The sequence below is a fragment of the Leucoraja erinacea genome, chromosome 33 (assembly GCF_028641065.1).
Source record: "Leucoraja erinacea ecotype New England chromosome 33, Leri_hhj_1, whole genome shotgun sequence".
Lineage (NCBI taxonomy): Eukaryota > Metazoa > Chordata > Chondrichthyes > Rajiformes > Rajidae > Leucoraja > Leucoraja erinaceus.
In genome coordinates, this window is record NC_073409.1 from 8,149,213 (window position 1) to 8,161,734 (window position 12,522).

Consider the following 12,522-nt stretch of genomic DNA (forward strand, 5'->3'; position numbering starts at 1 on the left):
TTTCCACACTATCATTTTCTAACTCTAAATATATCCATCAAAAAGAGCAACCTTAAAATTAGATTAAGGTATAATTATGCTCATTTTACAAATGGACACAGGGTACTGACTCTGTCTAGATGTAAACTTGAAATTTTCATCACATCATCTCCTTCCTCCAACGTTACCATCATTAGGACAATGTGGGGGAGCAGGGACAGGGAGGCTGATAGAGAGGAAGGGATAGATAGAAGGGTGAGAGAGAGAGGGACAGCAGACGGGGAGGGTGATAGGGAAGGGGTGAAGGGAAAGGGGTGACAGGGGAAGGGGGAGACAGAGGAAGGGGTGAAGGGAAAGAAGGGGATGAAGAGAGTGAAGGGGCGATAGGGAAAGCTAGGGAAGGGGATGGAAAGGAGGTGAAGGAGACTTTAGGGAAAGGGGATTAAGGGGTGACAGGGAGGGAGGGGGGACGGGAAGGGGGGGAGGGGGAGGGGGGGTGACGGGGAGGGGAAGGGGGGATGAAGGGGTGACGGGGGAGGGGGTGAAGGGGGAGGGGGAAAGGGGAGGGGGGTGAAGGGGGAAAGGGGGGTGAAGGGGGGGAGGGGGGTGAAGGGGGAAGGGGGGTGAAGGGGGGGGGGGTGGGGGGTGACAGGGGAGGGGGAAGGGGGGGGTGAGGGGGTGAAGGGGGTGACGGGGGGGGGGACGGGGGATGGAAGGGGGGGAGGGGGGGTGAAGGGGAAGGGGGAGGGGGTGACGGGGGGAGGGGGGTGAAGGGGGAGGGGGGTGAAGGGGGAGGGGGGTGAGGGGGTGACGGGGGAGGGGGTGAAGGGGGGAGGGGGGAGGGGGGGGAAGGGGGGGAGGGAAAATAGAGAGGGGGGAAGGGGGAGGGGGGGGGGGGGGGGGGTGGGGGGGGGGGGGGGGGGGGGGGGGGGATAGGGGGGGGGGGGGGGGAGGGGGGGGGGGGGGGGGGGGAGGGGGGGGGGGGGGGGGGGGGGTGGTTGGGGGGGGGGGGAGGGGGGGGGTGGGGGGGGGGGGAGGGGGGGGGGGGGGGGGGGGGGGGGGGGGGGGGGGTGTGGGGGTGAAGTGTGGGGGGGGGGGGGGGGGGGGGGGGGGGGGGGGGGGGGGGGGGGGGAGGGGGGGGGGGGGGGGAGGGGGGGGGTGGGGGGGGGGGGGGGTGAAGGGGGAGGGGGTGACAGGGGGGAGGGGGTGAGGGGGAGGGGGGTGACGGGGGGGGGGGTGAAGGGGGGACGGGGGAAGGGGGGGGGGTGAAGGGGGAAGGGGAAGGGGGAAGGGGGGTGACGGGGGGGGTGAAGGGGGAGGGGTGTTGACGGGGGGAGGGGGGTGAGGGGGAGGGGGTGAAGGGGGGGGGGGGGGTGACGGGGGGGGGGGGTGACGGGGGGGGGTGAGGGGGGGAGGGGGGAAAGGGGGGGGGGGGGAAGGGGGGAGGGGGGGGGGGTGACGGGGGAGGGGGTGACGGGGGGGGGGGGACGGGGGGGGGGGGGGTGACGGGGGGGAGGGGGGGGGGGGGGGAGGGTGAGGGGGGGTGGGGGGGGTGGTGAGGGGGGGGGAGGGGGGGGGGGGGAGGGATGGGGGGGGGAGGGGGGGTGGGGGGGGGGGAGGGGGGGAAGGGGGGGGGGGGGGGGGGAGGGGATGGGGGGGGGGGGGGGGGGAGGGGGGGGGGGAGGGGGGGGGGGGAGGGGGGGGGGGGGAGGGGGTGAGGGGGAGGGGGGAACGGGGGGGGGGGGGGGGGGGTGGGGGGGGGAGGGGGGGGGGGGGTGACGGGGGAGGGGGGTGAAGGGGGGAGGGGGTGAGGGGGGTGACGGGGGAAGGGGGGGAGGGGGTGAAGGGGGAGGGGGTGACGGGGGGAAGGAGGGGGACGGGAGGGGGTGAGGGGGTGACGGGGGAGGGGGGTGAAGGGGGGTGGGGGAGGGGGTGAAAGGGGAGGGGGTGACGGGGGAGGGGGTGAAAGGGGGGGGGTGAAGGGGGGAGGGGGTGAAGGGGGGAGGGGGTGAAGGGGGGAGGGGGTGAAGGGGGGAGGGGGTGACGGGGGGGAGGGGTGACGTGAAGGGGGGGGGGGGGGGGGGAGGGGGTGAAGGGGGGAGGGGGTGAAGGGGGGAGGGGGGAGGGGGAAGGGGGGAGGGGGGTGACGGGGGGAGACGGGGGAGGGGGGTGAAGGGGGGAAAGGGGGGAGGGGGGGGAGGGGGTGAAGGGGGTGAGGGGGGGACGGGGGAGGGGGACGGGGGAGACGGGGGGACGGTAGGGGGTGAAGGGGGAGGGGGTGACGGGGGGGGGGGTGAAGGGGGAGGGGGGACGGGGGGAAGGGGGGAAGGGGAGGGGGTCAGGCCCAGCCAGGGGGGGGATCGTGTAATGCGCCTGCGCGCTCCCGTCGCCGCACGAGCGGCGCATGCGCAGTGGCAGTGAGGGGCGCGCTGTTCATGGCCGCGGGGATGAGCTCAGACGTGCCCGACCCGGTGGCTCTGACAGCCCCGAGCAACCCGCCCACACCAGGCCCCGGGCAGCTGAGGGTGATAGGAGCGGTGCCTGCCCGCGGAGGGAAGCGACGGTCGGGGTAAGAGCTTCAGCATCGGCGCCGGCGCGGTTTCCACCTCACGCTCGCTGTTCATTGTGACCGGCGAGGGCGGCCATCGGGCGGGGCTGGGCGAGACGCACCCGGGGAGACGCCCCACTCCACCCCCACCCCGGGGAGACGCCCCCACTGCAACCCCACCCCGGGGAGACGCCCCCACTCCACCCCCACCCCGGGGAGACGCCCCCACTCCAACCCCACCCCGGGGAGACGCCCCCACTCCACCCCCACCCCGGGGAGACGCCCCCACTGCAACCCCACCCCGGGGAGACGCCCCCACTCCACCCCCACCCCGGGGAGACGCCCCACTCCTCCCCCCACCCCGGGGAGACGCCCCCACTCCACCCCCACCCCGGGGAGACGCCCCACTCCACCCCCACCCCAGACGCCCCCACCCACCCCACCCCGGGGAGACGCCCCCACTCCACCCCCACTCCGGGGAGACTCCACCCCCACCCACTCCCACTCCACCCCCACCCCGGGGAGACGCCCCCTGCACTCCACCCGGGGAGACGCCCCCACCGGGGAGACGCCCCCACTCCACCCCCACCCCGGGGAGACGCCCCCACCCCGGGGAGACGCCCCCACCTCCACCCCCACCCGGGGAGACGACCACTCCACCCCACCCCGGGGAGACGCCCCCACTCCACCCCACCCCCAGACGCCCCCACTCCACCCCCCCCCCGGGGAGACGCCCCCACTCCCACCCCGGGGAGACGCCCCCACTCACACCCCCACCCCGGGGAGACGCCCCCACTCCACCCCCACCCCGGGAGACGCCCCATCCCCACCCCCACTCCACCTCCACCCTGGGGAGACGCTGGGTGACACCCCTGAACCCCCCACCCTCGCCACATTCCCCTTACTCTCTAGGGGACCCTCCTCCTCTGATAGCTGGGTGACTCCCCTCCCCCTTTTTTCTGGGTGAAAGTTGTAGGGAGGATGAAAGCAATATTTAAATAGGGGAGGGGGAAAAGGAAGATGAGCACTGCTCTAGAGAGATATTTTACCTGATGTTGCAGTGCCAAGAAATTGGAAAGCTTGCCATAATCAGGGTGAAGCAGGCTGCTTGATTGTCAACCCATAAACAACCTTAAGTAACTTTGACACCAGTGTGATTGATATAGTCCTTGCGGACTTCCGTGTGGCCTTTGATAAGGTCCCACCTCGGACTATTTGCTACTGCTTCATCCTGTTGCTGTTCCATACAGGCAACTGGTCCAAAAGGTTAGATTAAGGTTCAGGAGAAATTGAATACAAAATGTTCTTGGTATAGGAGGCATTGGAAGACAGTGGACAGTTATGTTTTTTTATGATTTATCCTTGTGGTACATGTCCGGTCACAAGGTTCCAATGTTGGGACCTGTGGTGTTTGCTTTGTACATTAAAATTTTAGTTGAAGGATGTATGATTGATAAATTTGATGCACAAATTGATTGGTGGGGTTAATAGTGAGGAGGGTTACAAGACGGTGGTGATAGGGCATAGCAGTGGCAGATGGCATTTAATCCTGAGAAGTGCGAGGTGATTTTTGGGAGGACATATGCATTTAATTATCAGTTATTGGATCACACAAATGGACCTTCGTTTGCAAGTTCAACAATCCCTGATATGGCAGTATGGATAAGATGGTGAAAAAGACTTGTGGAATAGTTGACAATTAATTGGGTCTACATTATAAGCAGGGAGGTAAAGGTACAATAAAAACACTAGTTAAGTCACAATTTGAGTATTGTGTATGTATTGATTGCCAAGCTGTAGGAAGGATGTAATTTCACTAGAGAGGGCATAAAGGTGATTCACTAGGATGTTTGCCTGGGATGGAGTTGCGTTTATTTGGATACGCTATGTTTGATTTCCTCGGAGCAAGAAGATTCAGGGAGAACCTGCTGGTTATATAAAATTATGAAGGGGCAGAGATAGGTTAGATAGCTGGAAACACATCCCCAGAGCATCCTCTAAAACCAGAGGATGTTGGTTTACGATAAGGGTAGAGTGTTTGGAGGGTACCGAAGGAGAATCTCTGGAAGCAGTAACACAGGTTGAATAGCCGTGCTGAATATGTACTGCTATTAGCCAGAATATAGGATTATAGGAATGGAATGGTGGGGGTGTTATGGTGCATATGAAACATATACAAAATATATAAAGCATTAGTTGGGTCAAAGTTGTAGAACAGATAGATAATGAGAAACATTTGTTCTCAGCTGAGATGCTTGATGACTGCACAGATGCAGTTGGCTGAAAAGCCTTTTCATATGCTGCTATTGCTTCCTATGCTGCTATTCCTTCCTATGCTGCTATTGCTTCCTATGCTGTATGATGTTAAAAGGTCTTTTGAAGTAGGTACAAGTGGGGGAAGCAGAATCGGTATCCAAAATTGCCAATGGAATGTACTAAAAGCTGGAAATCTGAAACAAATAACTAGAAGATCTGATTTTTCTGTGGTGGTTGAACTGAATATATAATGTAGAATGATGTTATGTGTTGGAGATAAGGTGTGATTTCTTGATCCTTTATTAGTAATCCTTGATACGGAAGCTCTTCCCACATACAATTCTATTGGAATCGAGTAATGCCACTGAATGAAAGTGCAGATGTTATATTCCTTGATGTGTATTTTCTTCAACTAAATCTCTTGGGTAAGGAACATCAAATGGAATTTGCACGTCAAAATTGTTCAAGAAATCAAAGGATAAACATGAAAATGCAGGTGAATTTTAAAGGTAATTTACAGATGAATGTATGCAGGAGTATGGTAGACCACATGTTCCCTTGAGCCTGCTCTGCCATTTAATGTTAATGACTGATTTGATTGGAACCTAAATTCTACTACATTCCTGTCTGCCCACACTAATCCTTCACTTCCTTGCTTTCCAAGTAACTATTTACCGCTACCTTCAGAACATTCAAAACACTACTACAGTTTGAGAATGAGTTCTAACGATTCATGATCCTCAGAGAGAAACCTTATTTTTTTAATAAACAATGATTGCTAGTTCTAGATTTTTCCAAAAAAGGAAAATTTGCTTCTCCTCTCGCATGATCTGATGAATTTCAATCAAATTCTTTCACATTCATCCAAACTTCAACAGGTACAATGGTTCAATAGTACTTTATTTGCCACAGTGAAATTCATTTTTGTATACAGTTCAGTACAAGTATTACTATACATAAGCACTTACATACTGGACCGCCTCCCTAGGTCTGTTTTCTAGTCCTCTGTCCGTGTCCAAACTCGACTCCCTACTCTCCAGCCCACAATGCGAGCAGGGGCCGGACTCGGCAGTTTCCCTCTCTACCTGGGTTACCAGTTCTGCAATGGGCGATCCAGGCCTAATGTCAGCTGCGTGCCAGGGCAACCTTCAGCGACACAGCACGCTGGAGCGGCCTTCTGAAAAACCCAGGCTGCCCATTACTTCCTCATTAAACAACCTGCTCTTTGCAGTTATTAGTCATAAACTTTTCAATGCATTAACATGCTTTGCTAAAGCAATGGATCTAGGAATATCTGTGCATAGTTCCCTGAAGGTGGAATCTCATGTAGATAGGGTGGTAAAGAAAGCTTTTGGTGTGCTGGCCTTTATAAATCAGAGCATTGAGTATAGAAGTTGGGATGTAATCTTAAAATTGTTCAAGGCATTGGTGAGGCCAATTCTGGAATATGGTGTACAATTCTGGTTGCCAAATTATAGGAAAGATGTTAACAAAATAGAGAGAGAGTACAGAGTAGATTTACTAGAATGTTGCCTGGGTTTCAGCACCTAAGTTACAGAGAAAGGTTGAACAAGATAGGTCTTTATTCTTTGGAGCGCAGAAGTTTAAGGACTTGATAGAGGTCTTTAAAATTATGAGAGGGATAGACAGAGTTGACGTGGATAAGCTTTTTCCATTGAGAGTAGGGAAGATTCAAACAAGAGGACATGATTTGAGAATTAAGGGACAAAAGTTTAGGGGCATCCATCATTTAAAAATAAATTGGATAGGTATATGGCTGGGAAAGGAATGGAGGGTTATGGTCTGAGTGCAGGTAGATGGGACTAGGTGAGAGTAAGTGTTCGGCACGGACTAGAAGGGCCGAGATGGCCTGTTTCCGTGCTGTAATTGTTATATGGTTATATATGGTTAAAATAGGAGATGAGTAATGTACAAAATACTCCATATGTATAATCTCTCTACCTTTGTATTTGTTGCCTTTGCACTAAACAATTAATTTTCCTTAACTTCCCAATTACTTGTTATACCTGAATACTGGCCTTTACAAATTCTGCATCTAGCCACCCAGAGCCTCTGTGTCTGAAAATATTTGATTAATTAGATTTAATAGTTAGATGTTTGACTTAATTTTCCCTTCCAAAATGGCAAATTGCACATTTTCACCAGATGGACAACATTTAAAAGTATCTTGGGAATTTTAGGCCACTGCTGAATTATTCCTTGTGGTGATGTGGACAAGTAAAGGCAAAATTGATGATCAATGATAGTTGCTTGTTATTTTCTAGTTTGTAGATTAGAAAACTGCGACTTAATACTTGAAAACTGGTGTGTGAGAGGTGTCAGTATCAGGATTTTGGCATTCATATGTATGTGTCCTTTCCTGACTCAACTTTACCAGAAGATGCAGAGAGGCTTCACAGGGTAAGTCATGGTTGACAACATGACGATTAAAAAAATGTGAGATCGGTCAAATATTTAAAAAAGGCACAATATTTAATGGTGAAAGATTGAAAGGTGTTGATGTTCAGAGTGATCTAAGTGTGTTTAGTTGTGAATCACGGATGATCAATTCATTAAGTTCAGATACGACCTTGGTAAGGCCATCAAAAAGGCCAAAAGGGACTTCTGCTCCAAGCTAGATGAGACGGATATTGGGCAACTGTGGCAGGGCTTGAATGCCATCACCTCCTACAAGGCGAAATCAGGAGGCAGCTCAATTGTCAGCGAAGCATCACTCCCTGACGAGCTCAAGTAGAGAGCATGCTAACTGATTGCATCGTGGATTGGTTCGGCAACTTGAGCATCCAGGAGCGGAAAAGAATGCAGAACTTTGCCCAGTCCATCATCGGCTCTGACCTCCCCACCATTGAAGGGATCTATCGCAATCGCTGCCTCAAAAAGGCATTATCAAGGACCCACACCATCCTGGCCACGCACTCATCTCTCCGCTGCCATCAGGTAGAAGGTACAGGAGCCTGAAATCTGGTATTACAGGGTTCATGAACAGCTTCTTCCTCACAGCCATCAGGCTATAAAACTCGTCATCAAACAAACTCTGAACTATAACAGCCTATTGCACTTTATCTGTTTATTTATGTGTGTATATATGGTAAAACTGAAGTCAATGGACATCAAAAAGTAAACACTTTAGTAGTTAGAGACATACCTTACACAAAGGGGGTCTTTGGAGATCAATCATCCCAGCCCCAGGAGGTCACTGTCAAAGCTCCTCAGGACAATGTCCTAAGCCCACATATCGTTTGATGCTTTATCAGTGTCCCTCATTCCATCTTAAAAGTTGTATGTGTTTTTGTTTTGCTAATCTTTGCACTATGCTTAATTCCATTTTGTAACTTCTCAGCAAACAACGCAGTCCATGCACCAAGACCTAGACAACATTCTGGCATGGGCTGAAAAGTTGTATATAATATTGGCATCATATTAATGCTAGACGTGATTTCTGAGCAGCATCAGAGTCTAAGACAGGAAATGGATTGTGAGAGAATAAAGGGGCAGCAGATGGAGCAAATATGTGAGATTCTTCATCGTGATAATATAGTAAAACAGAGCATTTATTACACGGCAAAGCACAAGTAAATGTCGTCCTGGAAAAGGATCTGGAATAACTGGTAAATGAAACAAAATTATTTTTATTCATTCAAGGGATGAGGACAGAGCGAGTATTTAATCGCCCATTCTTAATTCTCCTTGGGAAGAGAGTAGTGAGCTGTCTTTGTGAACCACTGCAGTCCTCGAGGTATTGGTATACCCACAAGGGTGTTAGGGAGAGATTTCAGAAATTTGACCCAGCGGCGTTAAGAGTAAAGAACTTGTGCTACAACTTTGCAGAACTGCAAACATACCATATCTGGAATATTTTTAGTGCTCTCTGTTTCCATATCTGAAGACAGATTTCCTTGCATTAGAAGTTCCATTTTGATTCTTTGGGTGTGAGATTTTCCTATAAAGTCAAGTCAGGTCAATTTTATTTCTATAGTACATTTAAAAACAACTCTCATTGACCAAAGTGCTTTACATTAGTGCAGGTATTAACGTTCTACAAACAGTGGTACATAGATCTAACAATACATACATACAGCGCACCCTCAGAGGACCACAAGAAACGCTTGTGAGTAGAAATAAGTTTTAAGTCTAGACTTAAAAGAGTTGATGGAGGGGGCAGTTCTGATGGGAATAGGGATGCTGTTCCATATTCTAGGTGCTGCAACCGCAAAAGCGGGGTCGCCCCTGAGATTATGCCTGGACCGCGGGATGGTCAGTAACCCCAAGTTGGCCGACCTGAGGGCCCTGGAGGTAGAATGGTGGGTTAACAGATTTTTGATGTAGGTGGGGGCCCCTTAAGGGCTTTGTATACATAAAGGAGAAGCTTGAAAATGATTCTGAATGGCACTGGGAGCCAGTGGAGAGAGGCCAGAATCGGGGTGATGTGATCCCTTTTTCGGGTGCCCGTCAGAAGTCGCGCTGCGGCGTTTTGGACCAATTGCAGGTGGGACAGGGATGATTGGCTGATGCCAGTGTAAAGGGAGTTGCAGTAAGCAAGACGGGAGGAGATAAATGAGTGGATGATCTTTTCAAGGTCGTCAAATTGGCAGAATGGTTTTATTTTATCTATCGTGCGAAGCTGGAAGAATCTAGCTTTTACCACAGCATTGACTTGTTTGTCAAACTTCAACGCGGAGTCAAATATCATGGCAAGGTTTTTGACGTGAGGTTTGAGTAGGGGGTAAGGCTTCCAAGGCTGCCTGCTATAGTTTTGATGGAATCCGAGGGGCCGAGTAGGATGACCTCAGACTTGCTCTCGTTTAGTTGGAGGAAGTTCTGGGCCATCCAACACTTTATATATCCTCGAGGCGGTGCATAAGGCTGAGTAGATTTGATTGGTTGTTGGGTTTCAGGGGGAGATAGAGCTGTGTATCGCCTGCATAGCAGTGGAAGGAAATGCCGTGCCTTTGAATGACTTGGCCTAAGGGGAGCATATACAGGGAGAAGAGAATGGGGCCTAGGATGGAACCTTGTGGAACCCCGCAGCAGAGGCTAGCTGGGGAGGAGAAAGTGTTGCCTATGTTTGTAGAGAAACTCCTGTCTTTGAGGTAGGAGACGACCAGCTCGGGGCAGTGCCATCAATACCAACCCCGTGCCGGAAGGGAGAGATTGAATCAGATTAGTTAATGCTTTTTGGATTTTAGAACAATGAGCGATCTTAATTGGACATTATATATTCTGACAGGATGGATGTTCTACTTTGCAGCAGACTTCAGAACTGGGATATGTGGCCTGAGGATAAGATTTTTAGGATTGTGGTGAGAATGAATTGTTTCACACAGAGCGCGGAACTCTTTTTGTGTCAAGGGACGATGAATTCTCAGTTATATGTTCAAGACTGAAACTGATATTCAATAAGGCATATGGGAAACGTGTATGAGCATATATTTGAGGTAGATAGACACAAAATGCTGGAGTAACTCAGCGGGTCAAAAAGCATCTCTGGAGAAAAGCAATAGGCGACTTTTTGAGTCAAGACCCTTCTTCAGACTGAGAGTTAGGGGAGAAGGAAAGTCTCCCCAGTCGTGATGCTGTTGAATGGTTCATAGAGCTGGAATGGCAGAATGGTTCACTGCTGCACCCATTGTTGACCTGAATTTACCCACGGCAGTACTAGTGCATTCTGGAGAAAATTAATTTGAAGCATGAGAGTAGAGGTGCTAGATCTCCTCTAAGCTCAAGAATGCTTCTTGCTTCTATCTGATGGGGAATCACTTGACACATTCACCCCCTCCCTTATCAAAATACAAATCACTTTTCTAAACAAGTCAGATCTTTTGAGGCCTCGTATGATGTACACATTGATTTTCAGATCTATCTAAATTGACCTCAAGTATGTGACTTTCTGAGCAGACCAATTATGATAGGTTCAGATTTTGGAGACGGTTCTGGTTTTGTAGGGCAGCTTTCTGTCAATTATCAGATTGGTTCTTTTTTTTTTGCATTAAGTAATTGGAATTTAGTGAAATAATAATTGGTTCAAGTAATTGTAACATTAATCCTGATAAAAGAAAATCAAAAAATACTCCAGATACGAAATAAAAAAGAAAATGGTAAAAGCACACAGGAGATCAGACGACAGCTGCGGAAAGAGAATCGGAGTTAATGTTTCGGATTAAAGACCTAATGAAGTGGCTTCAATTGGAAATGTTAACTATTTCTCTTTCCCCAGTTGCTGCCCATCTGAGTGTTTCCATTAGTCCTGATGATGTGTGATTATTTACATCTATTAGCTAAAAATAACGTGAAGAGTTTCTTCTGGGAGTCATCAGCAGAACCTAAATTGGCTGCCCTCTCCTACTACCTCTTGGCGAAAGCGTCATGTATCGTGAATGTTGCGGCATTCAACCAGACTGACAGTAATATCTGATCAAGGTGCTATTACACAACAGTTCATGTAGAGACCAACTAAATGGATTTTTTGGGGAATCAATGTTGCCTCTTCTTTTATTAGAGGTTACATGGTTGCAATTGGAGCATAAGACAATGGCAGTTCTGAAGATGGTGCATGGTCCTCCATCTCCACGCTAACCATCAGGTTGCCTCTTATCTTATACCATGAACCAGTCCTTGGCCTTCTTTCCCCCATTTCACATCTTCCTTTGAAACTCACCATGGTTCTGTTTCCCACGCTCTCTTTAAATTTACAGGGGCACAGTTACCAGCGGTCCATTTAATTTACAGGGACGCTGTTTCCAGCAGTCCTTTTAATTTAACCAAGTCACTGTTTCCCACGCTCTCTTTGAACTTACGAATGCCCTGTTTTCCATACTCCTTTTGAACTCTCCTGCCCCATTTCCTGTGCTCCCTTTAAACTTACCAGGGCTCTCTTTCCCAAGCTTACAAACTAACTAGGCCCCTACTTTCTTGCTCCTTTTATACAGCGCGCTCCATAATGTTTGGGACAGACCCATCATTTCTTTATTTGCCTCTGTACTCCACAATTTGAGATTTATAATAGAAAAAATCAAATGCGGTTAAAGTGCACATTGTCAGATAAAGGCAATGTTTATACATTTTGGTTTCACCATGAGGAAAATACAGCTGTGTTTATACATAGTCCCCCCCCATTTCAGGGCACCATAATGTTTGGGACACATGGCTTCACGGGTGTTTGTAATTGCTCAGGTGTGTTTAATTGCCTCCTTAATGCAGGTATAATAAAGCTCTCAGCACCTCGTCTTTCCTCCAGTCTTTTCATCAACGTTAGAAACTTTTATTGCTATTTATCAACATGAGGAGTGGAGTTGTGCCAATTAAGTCAAATAAGCCATATGAGAAACAAGAATAAAATTGTTTAAGACAACAGCCAAACCTTAAGCTTGCCAAAATCAATTGTTTGGAACATCATTAAGAAGAAAGAGAGCACTGGTGAACTTACTAATCGCAAAGAGACTGGCAGGCCAAGGAAGACCTCCGCAGCTGATGGCAGAAGAAATCTCCCCATAATAAAGAAAAATCCCCAAACACCTGTCCGACAGATCAGAAACGCTCTTCAGGAGTCAGGTGTGGATTTGTCAATGACCACTGTCCGCAGAAGACTTCATGAACAGAAATACAGAGGCAACACTGCAAGATGCAAACCACTGATTAGCCACAAAAATAAGATGGCCAGGTTACAGTTTGCCAAGAAGTACTTAAGAGAGCAACCACAGTTCTGGAAAAAGGTCTTGAGG

General features: G+C 50.6%; 2 protein-coding genes across 4 annotated transcripts in view; one reads left to right on the forward strand and one right to left on the reverse strand.

The window, feature by feature from the left end:
• Positions 1-354, reverse strand: part of LOC129712623 (cortexin domain-containing 1 protein) — a 34,425-nt gene extending 34,071 nt beyond the window's left edge. The window contains exon 1 of the mRNA XM_055661186.1: positions 111-354. The gene's annotated coding sequence lies outside the window, so the exon portion shown is untranslated. The remainder of the gene's footprint in view (positions 1-110) is intronic.
• Positions 355-2,380: 2,026 nt separating this feature from the next.
• Positions 2,381-12,522, forward strand: part of arnt2 (aryl-hydrocarbon receptor nuclear translocator 2) — a 136,315-nt gene continuing 126,173 nt past the window's right edge. For 2 of the 3 annotated variants that reach the window (XM_055661189.1, XM_055661190.1), the window contains exon 1: positions 2,381-2,548. In XM_055661189.1, the coding sequence (XP_055517164.1) occupies positions 2,415-2,548 (134 nt within the window). In that variant the 5' untranslated portion in view covers positions 2,381-2,414. The remainder of the gene's footprint in view (positions 2,549-12,522) is intronic. The other variant, XM_055661191.1, reaches the window with a different exon arrangement.